Source organism: Lactuca serriola, chromosome 5 (genome assembly GCF_051521515.1).
Source record: "Lactuca serriola cultivar US96UC23 chromosome 5, Lser_US96UC23_V15, whole genome shotgun sequence".
Taxonomy (NCBI): domain Eukaryota; kingdom Viridiplantae; phylum Streptophyta; class Magnoliopsida; order Asterales; family Asteraceae; genus Lactuca; species Lactuca serriola.
Genome location: NC_136412.1, coordinates 43,656,815 through 43,676,232, shown reverse-complemented (window position 1 = coordinate 43,676,232; position 19,418 = coordinate 43,656,815). Strand labels below are relative to the sequence as shown.

At 37.5% G+C, this 19,418-nt stretch overlaps 1 protein-coding gene across 3 annotated transcripts; it reads left to right on the top strand.

Annotated features, from left to right (window-relative positions):
• The first annotated feature begins 888 nt into the window (after window positions 1-888).
• LOC145052384 (uncharacterized) lies at window positions 889-3,366 on the top strand. 3 transcript variants are annotated; one of them, XM_079000205.1, is made up of 10 exons: window positions 889-1,143; window positions 1,648-1,814; window positions 1,909-1,973; window positions 2,079-2,119; window positions 2,193-2,281; window positions 2,497-2,610; window positions 2,701-2,778; window positions 2,865-2,930; window positions 3,006-3,083; window positions 3,174-3,366. In XM_079000205.1, the coding sequence occupies exons 1-10, from the start codon at window positions 1,023-1,025 to the stop codon at window positions 3,279-3,281; spliced, it is 927 nt and encodes a 308-aa protein (XP_078856331.1). In that variant the 5' UTR covers window positions 889-1,022; the 3' UTR covers window positions 3,282-3,366. The 3 variants fall into 3 exon arrangements, with proteins under 3 accessions (XP_078856331.1, XP_078856330.1, XP_078856332.1); XM_079000204.1 differs by having other exon boundaries at window positions 1,630-1,814; XM_079000206.1 differs by having other exon boundaries at window positions 890-1,143; window positions 1,651-1,814.
• The last annotated feature ends 16,052 nt before the right edge of the window (window positions 3,367-19,418 follow it).

Below are 19,418 nucleotides of genomic sequence, written 5' to 3'. Positions count from 1 at the left end.
AATTCGTGTATGGTCCGTGATCGAATTTGGTGTATTCACTAGACCCTTTTTTTTACATTTTCTCCTAAATGGTGGTTGATAAAGAGAAACGAGACACTATATTGATTTTGATGCAATAGTGTGTTATCTCTCATCAAAGGGATATGTGTACTTGGAGCTAGGATTCAATGGTTTCTGATTTGGTGTTCTTACTAAAAGGTTTTCTTTATGATGCCACTTTGGTTACAAGAAACTCTCCCACGAGTGGAACAATTTTATTCTCATCAAACTCAATTTTATAACATGGAAGATGCATCTTACTAGGATACCGACCAAAGTATTTTGGTTGACAAAGGGATATATTTGGATTCGGTGTTAGAGTCTCATTTGTTCTAGCTTATACTGCTCAGTTGAGAGCTTATTTATCCCATGATTACTTGTCCTTTTTCCAAACAAATGTTGTCTCAAGTCGGTTAATAATGGAATGTCTTATTTCCTTCCCATAACTCAATAGGCTTTTGTGGTTAACTCGAATTACTCTTAATATAGTATCATGTAAGTGCTTCGACATAGTTATCATTATGACTTTATGGGCCATTTGGTTTTTTTCGGAGCAATCCCCTATTTGGAACGACAAAACTTAAAAACTAAGATATCTTTGAAAATTTGGTCACAAAATCTTATTTATAAATTGTTAACAGGAGCAAAATAATATGTTAAATTGATTTGTATTAATTATAATTTTTATATTTAGATACTGTGTGAAATTTAATAAAATAAAAGAAAATAATAAATAATATGTTAAAAAATTAATTTAAAATATCATATGAGGGACAAAAAAAATATTTATTTATTAGAGTGTATTTATTTATTTTTTAAATTTATAAATAATCAAAGAAACCACTAGAAGTGAAATTGCCGTGATTTCCCTTTCATGATTTTTATGAGAGTACATTAAATCATGATAGCTACCAAATTCAATCGAAACCCTGATAGTGATGATACGATTGATCTCAGTTCTTAACACGATTTTAAATTAGCGAATGGCTAGGGTTAGGAACTGGTACAATCAATCAAAACCAGCTACTTTGATTTGGTTCATCTCCTTAATCACCTTCTACGCTGTCTTCCGTATGGCTTCTAAAGTTTCTCCTCTCTCAAGAGGTAATCAATGCATCGCTTTCTCCCTTTAATTCTCTTCATTTCATTTCTTAACCCAAACTGATAAGATCCAGTAGGAATTCCGCAGTGTAATTCTTACTGTAATTGATTTGGATAATACTCGTCTGAATGTCGATTTGCTAGAAGATTTGTTCTCCTAAAACGATCCAGTAGGAATCCTGTAGTGTAATTCTTGCATATATAATTATGATGGAGCTTAGCTGAAAAAAGTAGTAACAAGTTACAATTTTTAAGTTATGGAACTTTTTTTCTGTACATTACTCCAATGGAATCAGATTAGCATGAAAATCAAGTCTACGATTTTTTATGTAAGAAAAGAAATTGCAAGATGGATATCCTTTGTTTGGTTATTTGAAGAAATATTGAAGTTATGTTAGTCCTTAATGTCAATGTTCCTAATATGAAATTGCATAAGTAGATAAGAAGCCAAAGTTTAGCTTTTGTATACACACTGACTAGTGACAAAAGGTTCAAATAAATGTGTAGCAGAGCTTCAAGTTTCAAATGCAGAGAGGAATCGAATGTATGACAAAATGTCCAGGGATTTGGATGAGCATGGTGCGCTTTTTCTTAAACAGGGAGAGACTTCACAGTCATTGTTACTTTCTGATCTCTTTGATTATAAGAATGGATCTGTGACTCCTGTTTTAAAGGTAATTATGTGAGTATAACAAGTTAACAATATCATATTTTCAGTTTTTAACACTATCATTAATGGCTAATATTCTAATATTCTTACCTTTACAGGCTGCTAATCCTCCTGTTCGAGCTAATGTCTTATATATGAGTCCTGAATATTCACTTCCTATCTCGTAAGAAAACTGCAATCATTCATAACCTTTTACAAGTCTGTAATGTATGACCAAAATTGACCAATGATCTTTTCAGTTATGTATCTTTGTTGTTTCTTACTTCAGGAAAGCAGTAAGGGACATATTTGCTCCAACCCTCGATAAAGGTAAGGGCAGATTCGTAAATTTACCAATGATCATTTTTGTCTCTCTTGTAATGCTTAATCATTTTTGGGTTAGTAATTTGGTTTCAGAATCCCAAGCTCTACCATTTTAGTATGTTCCATGCATCACACCACATTTCACCGGTTTCTGCCTCCGAAGAGGAAGTAAGCATCTTTCTATTATTGCCTTTATACCAGACAAGACAGGACAGGACAAGACAGTACAGTACAGTACAGGACGGCCTTGTACTGTATTTGGTGTGGATTGGACTGAGATTGATGTCAGCGGGACAAAAAGACGAAAAAAAGTGCGTCAGGGACTCGCTGGTGAAAAGGCGTTAATGCCCTTACGAATACAGTACTAAACATAAAATTGACAGATTGAGGCTGAAGCAAATGCTGTAAAAGGAGTTGCAGAGAAGCTATGTCGAATGAGAATTGTGTTGGATAGGGTTGTTTTGACTTCAACAGGTGTGCTTTTGGGATTGTGGCAGGTGTTTCTTCCTCTTATTTTTTTTTTTCCTTTTTTCTTTTTGAAACAAAAAAAATCATTTTAAAGATTCGATTGAGTTTTTTTTTTTTAGGTGATCTCGGGGTCGGATCCTGTTACTATCCGTTCTGAATTGAGAAATGCTCTTCCACATGCTCCAGTAAAGCAACTTGTAAGAACCTTTACCAAATTACCTACTTTACCCTTCGAATCTAAAGGGGAAATGAAATTTAACTGTTATTGATTTGTATGATGTAGTATGCTCCTGCCATACTTCATACATCACTTGCAAGAATTATTGGTCACCCTTATAATTCATCCCAGGTTGGTTTTTTTCTTTTTCTTTTTTCTTTTTTTTTTTTAAAAAAAAAATTTTGTGATGGCATTCTTACAATATAGGAAGGAGGCAGTGCTTTAGAACTACAATACATTCATGAACTGGTAGTTGGTTTAAACAAAGGCATCCGTGGAACTGAGGTATCTTATTTATTTATTTATTTATTTATTTATTTATTTATTTAGTTAGTTTTCTATAATGAATGATTACTAAGTGTGTGATTGTTTTAGGCTACAATCTCGGAGCTATGGTATGTGGAAGAGTATGATGTGTTGGCTTTGGCCTTAGATGGAAAAATGAAACTACGTCGTTTCAAATTTGGGTGTTGGAAAGGATAAACAACATACATACATGTATCAACATATTATATGAAAAACATAATATGTAATTTTCTAAGTTGATAGATTCACATATTTATGTTCATACAGTTCAGTTGACAATCAAAAATCAGAATTAAGATGATAATTCATAAATGTGATGACATAGTAACATAACATATAAGAAATCCACTATCATTGAATACCAAAAAAAAAGTTATAATAAGATGACAAGTTATAAGGAATCCAGTATCATTGAGTTTTTGCTATTGAATACCAACAAAAAAAAGAGTTATAATAAGATGACAATTTATTTATAAGGGAACAACTATATAAATAAGAAATCCACTATTTAAACAAATAGTCTGTTGATATTTTTTTGTTGCAAGAAAGGACGCACAACAAAGGAAAATATAAGGAAATAGGAGCCGAAGGAAAATAGAGGAAAAATAACTTAGTTACTTGATGACAAAGGTTTCACCACAACTTTGGTTCTTGCTTAACTAAAAAGGCAAACTATTACATCTATATGTACTCTAATTGGAATAGAAACCTAATCAAACTCTAGTGTTAGATATCAAACTGATGATAGCTTGATTCCTAAGGAAGAAATCAGTGAACAAGAAAAGATACAGGGGAGATTACTTGGTAAACAAAACTTTTATCGTGGAAAACTTAACTTAAAATTAACCTAAAGATAATGTTTATTTAGTTATTTATACTAACAAAAGGTAACAAAAGGTAGGAGGATATTTAATTTCTCTTCCTCCCTAATAAATGAAAATAATTTTGTCACATGTCTCTCTCTCTCTCGTTAACTTGGACACATGTCATTTTTTTGGTATTTTTGAATAAATGTTTTTTTTATTTGTCATTTTTTCATTTTTTTTTATTTTTTCTTAATTAACACATCATATTTACACCCCAATTAATAATTGCTTTAATTTAAATTTAAAATAACAAATAAATTACAATATTACTACTCATATAGTATTTAATATGCTTCCTTTTAAATTCAAACTTTAAATTTTAAATTTTAAATCTAAAATTACAAATTTAAATAAATTTTTGTTTAAACTTTATATTTAATTTTTTTGTTTTATCTAACCCGTATAACATACGGGTTTTACAACTGGCATATCAATAAAAAAACAAATTCTAAACAAAAACAAAAATTTCATAAAAGAAATGTTTCCTAAAATACCCCACCACCATCATCTAACTTAGGACTTTCTTGTTTTCAATTTTAGTAGTTTAAATCCACAAATCAACAATGTTTTATCATTCCAAATCACTTGTATTATTTACAATTACAAATAACGAACCACAAGATCTTAAATCCGTGAAATTATTATATATTTGACTACTTATCTCTTTGAGTTTGATGCATGGTTTTAGAAACTAATCGCTTCAGGACGAGAACATTGCCAAAAACCTTGCGTCGTGGTGTAGGTCGCTTGTATATTTATAACTTTTGCCCATTGCTTTTTGGTCGGGCGTCCCAACAAGTTCAAATTGTTTTAAAGTTTTTTTTGGTAAGGCCACTATTTTTATTTTCATTTTACTTATTTCATTAAATTATTGAAATAGTCTCTGTAGTTTGACAAAATTGCACGTTTGGTTCCTAATTTTTTTTTGTACTCGGACAATCCATGTGATATGATTTTGTTGCGTTTTTCGTCCGTCATAGATTTGAAAAGACTATAATTGTCTTTTATATTTCTTTTTATGCTTTTATATTTTATTATTATTATTTTTTTTATTTATTAATTAAAAAGAAGAATATTCTTTATAAATGGTATATATGGTTTCTAGAAATACATCACTTGAATTATTATAGGTTGGGGTATTTATTTATTTATTTAGGGAAAACTACAATAAAGTCCCTATATATTGGCCTCATAATCGATTTAGTCCTTATATATTTTTTTTATTCAATTAAATCCCAAATACCGGTAATCGTATTCAATTTAACTCTTTGACCCGGTCAACAGGTCATCCAACTTTCAAAAATTACATTTTCGGTCCAGATTTCAAAATTTTTTACAAATTTGGTCCAAATTTTACATTTTTGGCCCAGATTTTAAATTTTTTTACAAATTTGGTCCAAAATTTACACTTTTTGCCCAAATTTTAGAATTTTATTATGAGTTCATCCTAACTTTAGTCTTTTTTACAACTTTTTTTTCTCAAAAGTTTGTTTCTAATATGTTTTTTCTTTAAAACTCATATTTATCCAAAAAAAAACATATTTTCACATAAAAATCTTATTTTTTCTATATAAAAACTTTTTGTATAGGAAATACCTAACTATAAAAATAGGTTTGGATTATTTATGTGAATTCTCTTAAAAAATCAATTAAGAAATTAAAAGTAACCCTAAATTATATTATTAAATTATAGTTTGTCAAAGACTAGTTACACTAGTTACCATAAATTAAAAGTAACCCTAAATTATACAATTAATATAGAGATTTTAATATGTGTTCTATTTAGTGTATATTCTTTTTTCTATGAGATTTTAATATAGTTGTTTATATGTATTTTTCAATCTGTTGCATCTTCGTAAATTAAATGATACCTTTGATCACATATATATGACAAAAGGTATGTAAAGTTGTTCTAATCTCATATATGACAATCCATATTGATTTCAGTAGGAGTTGTAACTATCAATGTTTGTAATACTTTTTTACATTTGTTAAACGCCATTTTCTGCCAAAAACCTCCTTATCGACAAATGACAATTGCTCCTTTTTAGATAGTTATTTTTTGTTATTACAACAAACAAAATTGACACATGAATCAGATTTTACAAAGAAGTTTAAATAAAGAAATCTAAATTGATGATGAACTATATGTATGAACATGTATTCAGCGAGAAACAAAAAATATGAAGTTTTCAATATGTAGCATCTTCTATTATTTAAACTTTTCCTATAAATGTGATTAAAGAACAAATAAATAATATTAAAATGAGTGTAACTAGTTTTTGACAAACTATAATTTAATAGTATAATTTAGGGTTACTTTTAATTTCTTAATTGATTTTTTAAGAGAAATCACACAAATAATCCAAACCTATTTTTATAATTAGATATTTCATATACAAAAAAGTTTTTATATAGAAAAAATAAGATTTTTATGTGAAAATATGTTTTTTTTTGTATAAATATGAGTTTTAAAGAAAAAACATATTAGAAACAAACTTTTGAGAAAAAAAGTTGTACAGAAAACTAAAGTTAGGATGAATTTATAATAAAAATCCTAAAATTTGGGCAAAAAGGGTAAATTTTGGACCAAATTTGTAAAAAAAAATTAAAATTTGGGCCAAAAGTGTAAATTTTGGACCAAATTTGTAATAAATTTTAAAATCTGGGCCGAAAATGTAATTTTTGAAAGTTGGATGACCTGTTGACCGGGTCAAAGGGTTAAATTGAATACGATTACCGGTATTTGGGACTTAATTGAATAAAAAAATATATAAGGGCTAAATCGATTATGAGGCCAATATGTAGGGACTTTATTGCAGTTTTCCCATTTATTTACTAGGTTATTGTCAGTGATAACCACGATTGTTTTTTATAATTAAAATTTTATAATGAAAGCTCGTAATTGTTAATAAATTATTTTAAATAAAATATTAATTAAGAGATTTATTTTTTTTTATTCATATAAAATTATAATTGTTGATTCAAATAAATATGTGAAATTACTTTTCAAGATATATGAGATAACTTTTTTTGTGAATATATTAAAAAGAAATGATATTGCATTATGAAATGCTAAATTAATTATATAAATAAAATAATCACGATAAGTGAAGTAAATTAAAAATGATATATGACAAATAAAAAAAAATAAGTTGTTTGAAATAAACACATATGAAAAAATATAACAAATTACAAATAAAATTAACAATAAAATAATAAAAAAAAGATGTTATAGGAAATAATATTCCACAAACTATTTATAAATTTCTAAAAACTTTTTTATACACAAAATTAGAAGTTTTATTTGTAGGTCTATCATATTTATCTAAATTTAATAATTTTAATCATTCTCTACTTGTAACTCTGGATAAGACAACATAAAATTTACCATGTGTAAAAATTGGATCTTTGGGAATATCCTGGAAAGTTGCTATTTTTTAAAAATATCCTAGAATGTTGGAATCTTCAAGAATTGAAGGATATATAAACTCAATTAATGAACCTATAGGATCACACAAATCATTAATGAGAAGATCCTCAAGAAGATCCTCAAGAAAATCAATAATCACTTCACGTCATTAGAACCACTAAGTTTGTCTTCTCTTAAATCCAAAAGTCATTTTGCAAAATATTTTGTTTGCTAAGCAGCAGATGTATCAATTCATTTTGATGTTCTTTCCATAAATCAGATCAAATTGATGTCACATGAGATATTTGGAACTTGAGAAGATAGATAATGGGTACCAAGTAAACTTCTTCACCCATATTATTTCCTCATAATAAAAATAATATCAAGGACCATATACAATCGATTGCAATAAATAAATAAATAAATAACATTATTTCCTCATGATAAAAGAAAATAATATCAAAGAAGTCTACATCCCTGTAAAACATATTTAATTTCCCAAGATGATTTTTGGGGGTTTTTCTAATATACTTGCTTTTTATTATGAGAAATTTTATTAAAAAGCATTATATTTATTTCAATTTTAAAGTATATTGTAGTTGTATTTGTAGTTTGAACAAATAACTTGGCAAATTGGGGTTATTTTATTTTTTTGGTGAAGAGTGAAAACTTATGATATATTTGTTAACATCTTGAAGTTTATATTTTATTAATTTGTTTTTTGACTTACATATATGAACATGTGCATAAATAATCATAAATTTTAAATTACAATATTTCTAAACTAACCCTATTTAGCCATCTTCTATATTACATAGGCCCTTGTAAACAAAACAAATATGAATCGTAGGCGTCATAATGAAAAAAATACTACCCCCCCCCTCCATTGACACAACGAATGGGTATAATGTCAGCGCACGACACATACATACAACCTAATTTCTTGCACTAACCTTATAACCCCCAATTCCTTGCACTAACCGCATAGCAGTTAGCCTTTCGGAAAATCACTTGTTTGGCATCACCGCATGCCATTGTTCATTCATTACTTTTCAAAGCAAAAGCAGAGAAATTAATGGAATCTATTTCAAAAACATTAAATTAAACAGGTTTTGTAGACAATTCACGTCGATTACAAATCAGGACCAAGTTTTCGAAATGAAAAGTTGTACCAGCCCAAAACCAGATAAAATTTTCATTTTTAAAAGGGGAATTTCATTCATAATTCATTTTAACAGAAATCCTATACATCAATCATGACAAAAGATCAGAGTATCCATAACAATAAATGCAGAAAATGTTGGAGAGTGAATTTTACGCCATCAAGCCAGACCCTTCCCCTAAGTACCGAAAGTACCTGAAACACCCAAATAAAATGTAAGCAAAAATATTAGTGAGTTTCCCAAATAAAACATACCAATCATACAATGGGCCCAACCTTAGGGTTCATTTCCAACCCAATACAAACATGGGCTCCCGCCCTGGGGTGTATTTCAACCCAACATATCACAGGGGGATGTTTGTGGTGGTGCTCAACGAAGTAAATGAAGGACGGGGAGGATCTTTATGGGTTAGTTCAACAATAAAATAAGGTGGGGGGCAGTCGGTACCTCCGACTGTTCTTCGTGGGTTCTTTCTCACATGCTTCCGGCAGCAAAACCACAAAGAGGAGGGTAGCGGAGGGAAGCCATTGATTTTCAATGAGCTCCTCTTGAATCACTAGTTCCGTCACTGACAACATCAGATTGGATAAAAAAAAGGAACAACAACAGTCAATGTCACACCCCAAAACCAAGAACAACGGAAACGTTCTGGGCGGAGGACGTCATGTAAAGTATCACAACAATGTAAAGTAGTAAACAAGCAACAACATCATCCATTGCATTAATAGTATAATTTTAATACACGTGTGTTCTTTCATAGAATAAAACACCACAATAAATAATCAAAATAAAAGATGAGTCTTGACTGCTCCGTCTTCTCAAAACCTAGTCATCGTACCTGTCTACTAGTGACCTGAGAATACAAGTTATTTTGAAAGAGTTTATTAGCATAAAGCTGGTGTAACATCCCGAGTTCAGGAGTGCAAGTTCAGGGTTCAAAGTGTAAATGTGAAAGGGCAACTCGACGAGTCCAGGGGTGGACTCATCGAGTAGGGTCGCGACTCTGGTAGCGTGTTAAGTGGCCAACTCGACGAGTCGGCGGCTGGACTCGGTGAGTTGGTGCTGAGTGGAGAAAACCCTAATTTCGGAGGATGAGCCCTATTTAAAGGACATTATACCCTCTCCCCAGCCTCTTTACCCTTTCTTGAAGTCTAGAAAACCCTAAGACGCATTTGTGAGTGGTTTATGAGCTTTTGAACCTTGGAGAAGAGATTTTGGAAAGCTAAGAGGCTTGGAGCAAGGGGCTTTGCAAGGATTTGGGTTTCACTTCTGTTGGAGCTTTCCTTTGAGGTATTATTTCGTTGCTTGGGCTATTATTCTTCATTTTGGAGTTTTTAGAAAAGATAGCATGTGGTATTTTGAGTTTGGAGGTTAGATCTGAGGTTGCTACCTCAGATCTGGAATGGAGAAGGTCTAGAGTGCATTAAAGTCCCTGTTCTTGAGTGATTGGTGAAGCCATCTTGTCCCAAACCCTAACCCTAGAGTGTAAAATGCCTAGATCTCTTTGGATTCACGTAAAGTTTTTCGCTTTACGTGATGGATGGGTTGTAGAAGGGTAGATCTATGGCTTGGATCGTCTGCATGGCCTGGAAAGCTTCTATATGGATTAAGATCCAGGGGTACTCGGCGAGTCACAATGGTGTACTCGGCGAGTCGCTTGAAGATGGGCAGGAACTCGACGAGTTGGAAGAACAACTCGGCGAGTTGGTTGAAGATAGCCTTGGACTCGGCGAGTTTGCTCTCGGACTCGGCGATTCTGGTCGTGAGGTCCTAACTTTCTTCTGGTTGAGCCGTGAATCGGTGAGTCAAGGGAGGACTCGATGAGTTGAGTGCGAGGGGACTCAGAGTTGTTGGACTCAGCGAGTCTCGGGGTGACCCGGCGAGTTGAGTCGCAGATTGGGGAAGTTCTGAGCATGGGGACTCGACAAGTCATCGGGTTGACTCAACGAGTAGAGTTAGTCAGGAGGTTGACTTTGACTTTGAATTTAACCAAGGGTTGACCAGTTGACTTCCAGGGGCATTTTGGTAATTGTTGGCTTTTGTTTTGAGTTCAGTGTTGGTGTCGGCTAGTGGTGGAGATCGTGTCAGTGGTCGGAGCATCTTGGTCTTAGCTTTTCAGTCGACAGTTGCGAGGTGAGTTATCCTCACTATATCGACAGGGTCTACGGCACTAAGGCCGACCCTTTATCGGATTGTAATCTGGGTATCGTTGTTATGTTATTGGTTTGCTATGTTTGCATCTTGGTAGTTAGGATGATATATGTCAGAGACCTGGCTAAGGTCGGTATCCTGGTATATAGGATGATGCTATGTTAGTGACCAGTTAGGTCGGTATCCTGGTTAGGATGATGTTATGTTATATGATCTGCTAGATCGGTTTGTTTGGATGTGAATTGTTATATGATTGAATGTTTATGTGCACATGGTTGTTGGACTGGGGTTGGGTTGAGGCGGGTCTTGCTTTGTGCTGTAGGCCAACATACCTAGGGAGGACCGGTTATCCCGAAGGCCCAACGAGTAGTCCAAATAGGCTGTATGCCCCAAGAGGGCGGACCAGACGTGCCGAGGCTCGGAGAGTGGACCAGGCCGACTGAAGGCCCAGTGCGGGCGGACCAGTCATACTGTAGACTCAGAGAGTGGACCAGGTGGATTGAAGGCCCGGTGTGGGCGAACCAATCACACTGTAGACTCGATGTATGTGGCTAGACTCAGAGGGTGGACCAGGTGGACTGAAGGCCGGTGCGGTGGACCAGTCACACAGTAGACCCGAAGTGCATGGCTGTTCTGTGTTCTGTTATGATATGGCATGTTGTGCGTGTATGGTATATGTGGTTGGTATTTTGGGGGTATCTCACTAAGCTTTCGGGCTTACAGTTGTGGTTTAATGTTTTTCAGGTTCTTCAGGAGACCGTGGCAAGGCAAAGGCGTGAACGTACCGCTCCTCATGATTTTGTTTTATGATGTGGTTCTGGGAAAACTCTGATAATAATTGTATTGAAAACCTTTTTGTAATAACTTTGTGAAACTGGGTTGTTTTCGAAAAGTTTAAATTGGTTGAAAATTTTAAAGTGTTACAAGTTGGTATCAGACCCTTGGTTTGAGTGAATTGGAGGAACATTCGTGTGAATCTAGTCTCAAATCAAGGAGAGTTTTCAAAAGAGAATTTAAAATGGTTTTCAAAATGAGTAAAGGAGGACGCGGAGTTACGATCAGCCGGAGCCAGTAAGTAACCCCAAAATACCATACATGATATTTGTTTTTGAGCTTTGATAGAACAACATGCTAGTACTAGGCTAGGGATCTTCAGGATTTCATGATAATGTTGCCTGATTTATGATGCCTGCTAGTCTAGGGTTTCTTCTGTGGGAGATTTCCAGTGTTCCTCTAGGAGTGAGGGTTGAGTGCTTGTTATGTATGTTCTTCACTAGGGTGTTGTGGTGATAATTGATACAAATATGGGTAGGTGTGGAAGGTAGTATGGGCCCGTACTACTGAAAGCATAGGACCCATACGCGTATCAAAGAAACCACAACCTCTAGGGTTGGGTTGGGGGTTGGTTCCCAGGATAGTGGGAAGTATCTGAGATCTCGCGATGTTTTTCAGTATGGTGGTTACGAGGCATGCTGGGAGTGGATCCGGGTCAGGATCGGGAGCAGGAGAGGGCGGTCAGGGTGGGTCAGTACTGCCCAAGGTTATTGGTCCGATGAGCACAGGTGAGTTGGACATTAGGATTCGTGAGATCCTGCATGATGAGGTTGTTGCGTTGTTCTGGGCTGAGTTGCCGGAACTGTTTGGGTCGATCAAGACCCCCATGGTTGAGTATTTTGATGAGCGTTATGCGGCTCTCACAGAGACGGCTGCCGCGGCGGCTACAACGTCTGTAGCAACGACATGGGGAGGAGCCGGTCGAGGTTTTCAGTATCGGGACTTCGATAATACGAAGCCCCCTACCTTCGATGGGGTTCAGGACCCGATTGTTGCTATGAGATGGTTGTCGGACGTGGAGGGGTGTTTCTTCACGTGTTCATGTCCTGCTGATCAGAGGGTGAGGTGTGCTCTGAACCTGTTGAGGCTCGGGGCGAAGGATTGGTGGAGATTGACCACGGGGTCATATTCGGATGCGCAGAGGGCTGCGGTTTCTTAGGATCAGTTCCGGGAGATTTTTAGCACTCGTTATGTTCCGCGGGTTGAGAGAGAGAGGTTGGCTCAGGAGTTCCTGGAGCTGAAGCAGGATTCAGAGTCGGTGACGGAGATCACCAGGATGTTCACTGAGAGGGCAATGTTTTTCACTGAGTTCGCTTCGGAGCAGGCTCAGATGTCCCGATATCTGAGTTTGCTCAAGAGGGATATCAGGCAGTTTGTGTCTACGCAGAGGTGCGAGACCTTGTTGGAGTTGCAAGAGGCCACCAGGCGGCGTGAGTTGGAGATTGAGTTGCAGTTGCAAGAGCAGAGGCAGGCTCCGGTGCAGTCGCAGCCAGCGCCGAAACGGTCCAAGACTGTTGATTCTAGATCGGGAGATTAGAGCAGCCACACTTGTGGGAAGTGTGGGAAGGGTCACACCGGAGTTTGTAGGTCCGGTGGTGCATGCCGCAAGTGCGGAAAAGAGGGACACTATGCGAGGGATTGTCGGCAGATAGCCTCGGTTCGGGATTTGAGGATTTGTTATCATTGCCATCAGGTTGGACACTTGAGGGTCAACTGTCCATAGCTTGCTGCAAGACCGGTGCAGGTTCCAGCACCGACCACTTTGAGGATTTCGGGTGGTGGTCAGGGTGGAGCGGAGCCCCCAAGGGCTCAGGGTCGTGCTTTTCAGCTTACAGCGGAGGAGGTCAGGGTAGTGCCGGATGCAGCTGCGGGTATGTTTCTTTCTTGATGTCTTGTTATTTGGTGATTATTGTGGAGTATTGTTTATCTGCTAGTCTCGCTGTGTGATTTTTGGTGTTGGGAATTTCGTTGGTTATCATTCATGAGGATTATTAGTAGGAATCTGGCTTTTGGTCTGAATGTCGGGTAGCATCTGCAGTCTGAGGAGTGGTTAGCTGAAGATCGGGTTTCTTTTGAGCCCGGTATGATCAGTGTTGTTATGTAAATTTGTGAAGATTGCTCGCTCTGGTGGGAATCAGTTCGAGTGTAAGGGTTTGTGTTGTGTAGGGTTATTAAGGGAGGTCGGTGATGGCGACCGATGGTTGGTAGTCAGTGCTCTAAGTGGGGGAGAATTGGAGAATTCTCCGGAAGATCGATAAGCATGAGAGGTTGTTTAGCTGTTGGGATTCAACAGTGGTTCTGTTAACCGAGCGTAGGCTGGTATGAGCAAGTGTCAGACAAGCGGGGCGGGATGCAGACCAAGGGTGATTGATTGTGGAAGGCTTGGGATCAGGCCAGGTTTGAGTATATAGGGTGGAGATAGAGTTCGGAACCCCTATAGGGCTAGAACAGTATGCATGGGAGAGTGTTCTGGAGGGATAACGCGGGATGATGAATGCTAGTTGAGCGGTCCGGATAGACTGAAGGCCGGTGGGCGTACCAGTCAGGCTGGAGGCTCGGAGAACGGTCCAGATAGGCTGAAGGCCCTGGAGGGCGGTCCAGACCTGTTGAAGGTTCTGAGAGTGGTCCAGATGGGCTGAAGGCCTGGTAAGGCGGTCCAGTCATGCTGAAGACTTTGCATGTGTTGATAGATCTGTATGAGGATATGGAATGAGTATGTCGCGATGTTAGCATCAGAAGGTCTGGCCCCGAATATTGATCATGATTAGTGGAGGTAGTGCATGGACTCGAGAGTCCCTGCGAGTGGATTCAGAGTATGTGTGGTGCATGGGATAGCGGTTATGCTATAAGGAAATGGTGTAGTATTGGGTAAGCACCGTGGCACTTGTGGTAGTGTCAAGGCAGCCAAGTGGTTTTCCTTGGAAAGGAAAGGGAAAAGAATGTAGCTCCGAGAGGGAGTGTAAGTTCACGGAAGTGAAAGCAGTAGTGCGGAGTTATGATTGGGGTGTTCCAATTATGGTCGTTGAGAAGCGTGTTTGCGGCAGTGGTATGGAATCACATCCAGATTGGATGTCTGCTGAGGTCACGGAAGGAATTCCGAGTGTGTAGAGCCAAGAGGCTCAGAAGGGATGCAAGGATGGAGTCTTGGATTCCCAGCTTGATTTTGATCAAGGAATCGTGTATGTAGTAGTAATTCATCATGGGGGATGTTTGGAGGTGTCGTCAGTGTGTCGGGTCTTCCTAACCCGAGGATGCTAGAGCCAGTTCAGCATGTGTATGTGATTGCGGAGGAGAACTCATGGGAGTTGCTCTGAAGCTGAAGGATGTGTCATCCTGTCAGCATGGAGTGGATAAAGTTGGGTTCAGATCAGGATTCCGGTGGTTCAGGGTTATTCCTAGCTCGTATGAGTCAAGTGAATGTTGTGATCTGGAACGAGTGAAGTATCATGGAGTGGTACTTGGCTGTTAAGTGTGGTTATCTGAGGATGAGTCCGGTGGCCGGCTTGAGGCGGTGGTCAGAACGCCGCAGGGGAAGAGTTGGGTTTCGGTGGTTGTGTTTCGAGGAACCTGGTCTGGTTAATGCCAGGAGGTGTATTGCGAGAGTAATTCAGAGATGTGTTGCCACAGGCTTCGAGGACGAAGCCTAATTTAAGTGGGGGAGAATTGTAACATCCCGAGTTCATGAGTGCAAGTTCAAGGTTCAAAGTGTAAATGTGAAAGGGCAACTCGGCGAGTCTAGGGGTGGACTCGGCAAGTAGGGTCGCGACTCTGCTTGCGTGTTAAGTGGCCAATTCGGCGAGTCGGCGGCTGGACTCGGCGAGTTGGTGCTAAGTGGAGAAAACCCTAATTTTGGAGGATGAGCCCTATTTAAAGGACATTATACCCTCTCCCCCAACCTCTTTACCCTCTCTTGAAGTCCAGAAAACCCTCAGACGTGTTTGTGAGTGGTTTATGAGCTTTTGAACCTTGGAGAAGAGATTTTGGAAAGCTAAGAGGCTTGGAGCAAGGGGATTTGCAAGGATTTGGATTTCACTTCTGTTGGAGCTTTCCTTTGAGGTATTATTTCGTTGTTTGGGCTATTATTCTTCATTTTGGAGTTTTTGGAAAAGATAGCATGTGGTGTTTTGAGTTTGGAGGTTAGATCTAAGGTTGCTACCTCAGATCTGGAATGGAGAAGGTCTAGAGTGCATTAAAGTCCCTGTTCTTGAGTGATTGGTGAAGCCATCTTGTCCCAAACCCTAATCCTAGAGTGTAAAATGCCTAGATCTCTTTGGATTCACGTAAAGTTTGCCACTTTACGTGATGAATGGGTTGTAGAAGGGTAGATCTATGGTTTGGATCATCTGCATGGCCTGGAAAGCTTCTGTATGGATTAAGATTTAGGGGTACTTGGCGAGTCACAAAGGTGTACTCGGCGAGTCGCTTGAAGATGGGCAGGAACTCGACGAGTTAGAAGAACAACTCGGCAAGTTGGTTGAAGATAGCCTTGGACTCGGCAAGTCTTTTCTTGGACTCGGCGAGTCTGGTCGTGAGGTCCTAACTTTCTTCTGGTTGAGCCGTGAATCGGTGAGTCAAGGGAGGACTCGGTGAGTTGAGTGCGAGGGGACTCAGAGTTGTTGGACTCGGCGAGTTGAGTCGCGGATTGGGGAAGTTCTGAGCATGGGGACTCGACGAGTCATCGGGTTGACTCGGTGAGTAGAGTTAGTCAGGAGGTTGACTTTGACTTTGACTTTGACCAAGGGTTGACCAGTTGACTTCCAGGGGCATTTTGGTAATTGTTGGCTTTTGTTTTGAGTTCAGTGTTGGTGTCGACTAGTAGTGGAGATCGTGTCAGTGGTCGGAGCATCTTGGTCTTATCTTTTCAGTCGGCAGTTGTGAGGTTAGTTATCCTCACTATATCGACAGGGTCTACGGCACCAAGGCCGGCCCTTTTATCAGATTGTAATCCGGGTATCGTTGTTATGTTATTGCTTTGCTATGTTTGCATCCTGGTAGTTAGGATGGTATAATTTTAGAGACCTAGCTAAGGTCAGTATCCTGGTATATATGATGATGCTATGTTAGTGACCGGTTAGGTCGGTATCCTGGTATATAGGATGATGCTATGTTAGTGACCGGTTAGGTCGGTATCCTGGTTAGGATGATGTTACGCTATGTGATCTGCTAGATCGGTTTGTTTGGATGTGAATTTTTATATGATTGAATGTTTATGTGCACATGGTTGTTGGACTGGGGTTGGGTTGAGGCGGGTCCTGCTTTGTGCTATAGGCCAACATACCCAGGGCGGACCGGTTATCCCGAAGGCCCAGCAAGCGGTCCGGATAGGCTGTAGGCCCCAAGAGGGCGGACCAGACGTGTCGAGGCTCGGAGAGTGGACCAGGGCGACTGAAGGCCCAGTGCGGGTGGACCGGTCATACTGTAGACTCAAAGAGTGGACCAGGTGGATTGAAGGCCCGGTGTGGGCGGACCAATCACACTGTAGACTCGATGTATGTGGCTAGACTCGGAGGGTGGACCAGGTGGACTAAAGGCCGGTGCGGCGGACCAGTCACACAGTAGACCCGAAGTGCATGGCTGTTCTGTGTTCTGTTATGATATGGCATGTTGTGCGTGTATGGTATATGTGGTTGGTATTTTGGGGGTATCTCACTAAGCTTTCGGGCTTACAGTTGTGGTTTAATGTTTTTCAGGTTCTTCAGGAGACCGTGGCAAGGCAAAGGCGTGATCGTACCGCTCCTCATGATTTTGTTTTATGATGTGGTTCTGGGAAGACTATGATAATAATTGTATTTAAAACCTTTTTGTAATAAATTTATGAAACTAGGTTGTTTTCGAAAAGTTTAAATTGGTTGAAATTTTTAGAGTGTTAAACTGGTGAGTTCATAAGTATTTTAGTTTCATTGATTTGTAAAACTGTAAAGAACAGACTTGTAAATGTTTGATGAAAAGTGTGTATAAGTATGAAAACCCTAAAAAATCCTATATTTCCTATTAGTAGTAAATGTTGTCTTCTACCAAGACTCGACTGTTTTGAAGGTATGCTTCTTTGTAAAAATGACGGTTTTTCCCATGTATAACTATTATTATAAAAATATAGTCTTCCTCATCTTTTATGTGAATGTATCACAAAATAAAGGTAATAAGGAAAATAATATATTCATTTGAAATTGTATCAATATATATATTCTACCTCATCGTTTATGTGAACGTGTCACAAAGTAAAGGTAATAAGGAAAATTTTATAATCCTTAAAAATGTATCCATTTGTCTAGGATAAACACGGCGCGGTAAATAGCTGAACAGTACAACCAAGAACATCCGTAGATGAACACACTTGCTGTAGCGAGCAGCCATGTGTAGGATGATCACTCCAGGAGTGTGTAGTAGTATCTCTTCATATAGTATGTAGTAGTGTCTCTTCATATAGTATGTAATAGTGTCTCTTCATATAGTATGTATTAGTGCCTCTTCATATAGTATGTATTAGTGTCTCTTCATATAGTATGTATTAGTGTCTCTTTATTTAGTGTGTATTAGTGTCTCTTCATTTAGTGTGTATTTGAGTAGTGTATGTATTAGTGTAGTGTATGTATTGTTTATAGTATGCATTGACACATGTATGAACTGACTCTTAGTGTGATTCCTTGTACTAGGAATAGTAAATAGTATCTGCTAACTATACCTATTATAGTTACTAGTAATATACGTGTATAACCGAAAGTATGTCTTTGCTACCCAAAGGTACTGAATTGACTGATAGAACTTTTATGTCTATATATGTATACATAATATATAACTAATATTTAGATGACATTCGGACAAATAACCGATACTCTAAGGCCACATCCAAACAAGGAAAAGGAATTAAAGCGAGCTAGCAGTCCTAAGTCCTTTAAACATTACTTATATAACTATACATATATAGGCATGCATTTGACAATATAAAAGTATAAAAGAAGTTTTGTAAAACCTTTTAAAAGTTTAATAAATAAGAATTGATGACTTGATGTCAGTTTATAAAACGATTTAAAAGCAAATTGTTTGATAAGAATAGTTTAAAGTATAAGAAATCCTTTGTTTGAAACACAGCTTGAAGTACATGAAAACCATTGTTTGAAACATAGTTATAACAAAGTTTGAAAGGAAAGATATAGTATGTAAGACAGTTTGATAAAGAGTTTAACATGTAAAAACGTTTTGAGAATCATTTTGAAGTAGTATGCTTAGTAACACAGCTAAAAGTGTAGTAAATCCATAGTTTGATAGTTATTAATCACATGTGATTGATATAATAACTATCATGATTCAACTTGTATTCCCCCCCCCCCATAAAAGCATTTAAAAACATTTAAAAAGTTAATTAAGGGGTATGAACTCACCTGTAGTGAGTGGATTGTACGGTAGTGTTGGACAAGGTACTAGGTGTCAAGTGAAGACTTGAACACACACAATGATCCTATTTAGCATATAAAGACACACACACACACACACACACATATATATATATATATATATATGTATCTAATTAGTGATTAACACACTAATTAAGCAAGTATAAACACCCTAAAACATGGAAAACACTTTGATCTAAGTGTTAGAAGGCCATTAGGTTGCACCAAAGGAGTGTAAGGCATTGCATTTGAGTTTACGGCCCAATGACCACTCCTTAAGGAGTTTACGGCCTAGGGTTTATGGTCGTAAACCCATGGCAAACTCCACAAAGTCGAATTTTTAGGTCCTTAGTTCAATGGTGGTTGGTTCTAGTCTAGTTTCTAAGCATTGGGAAGGAAAATAGGGCATCATTGCACACTTATAGGGAGTTTACGGCCTTGGGAGATCATTAGCCGTAAACTCTCTTCCAACCCATAATTCTTGATGTTTCTAAGGC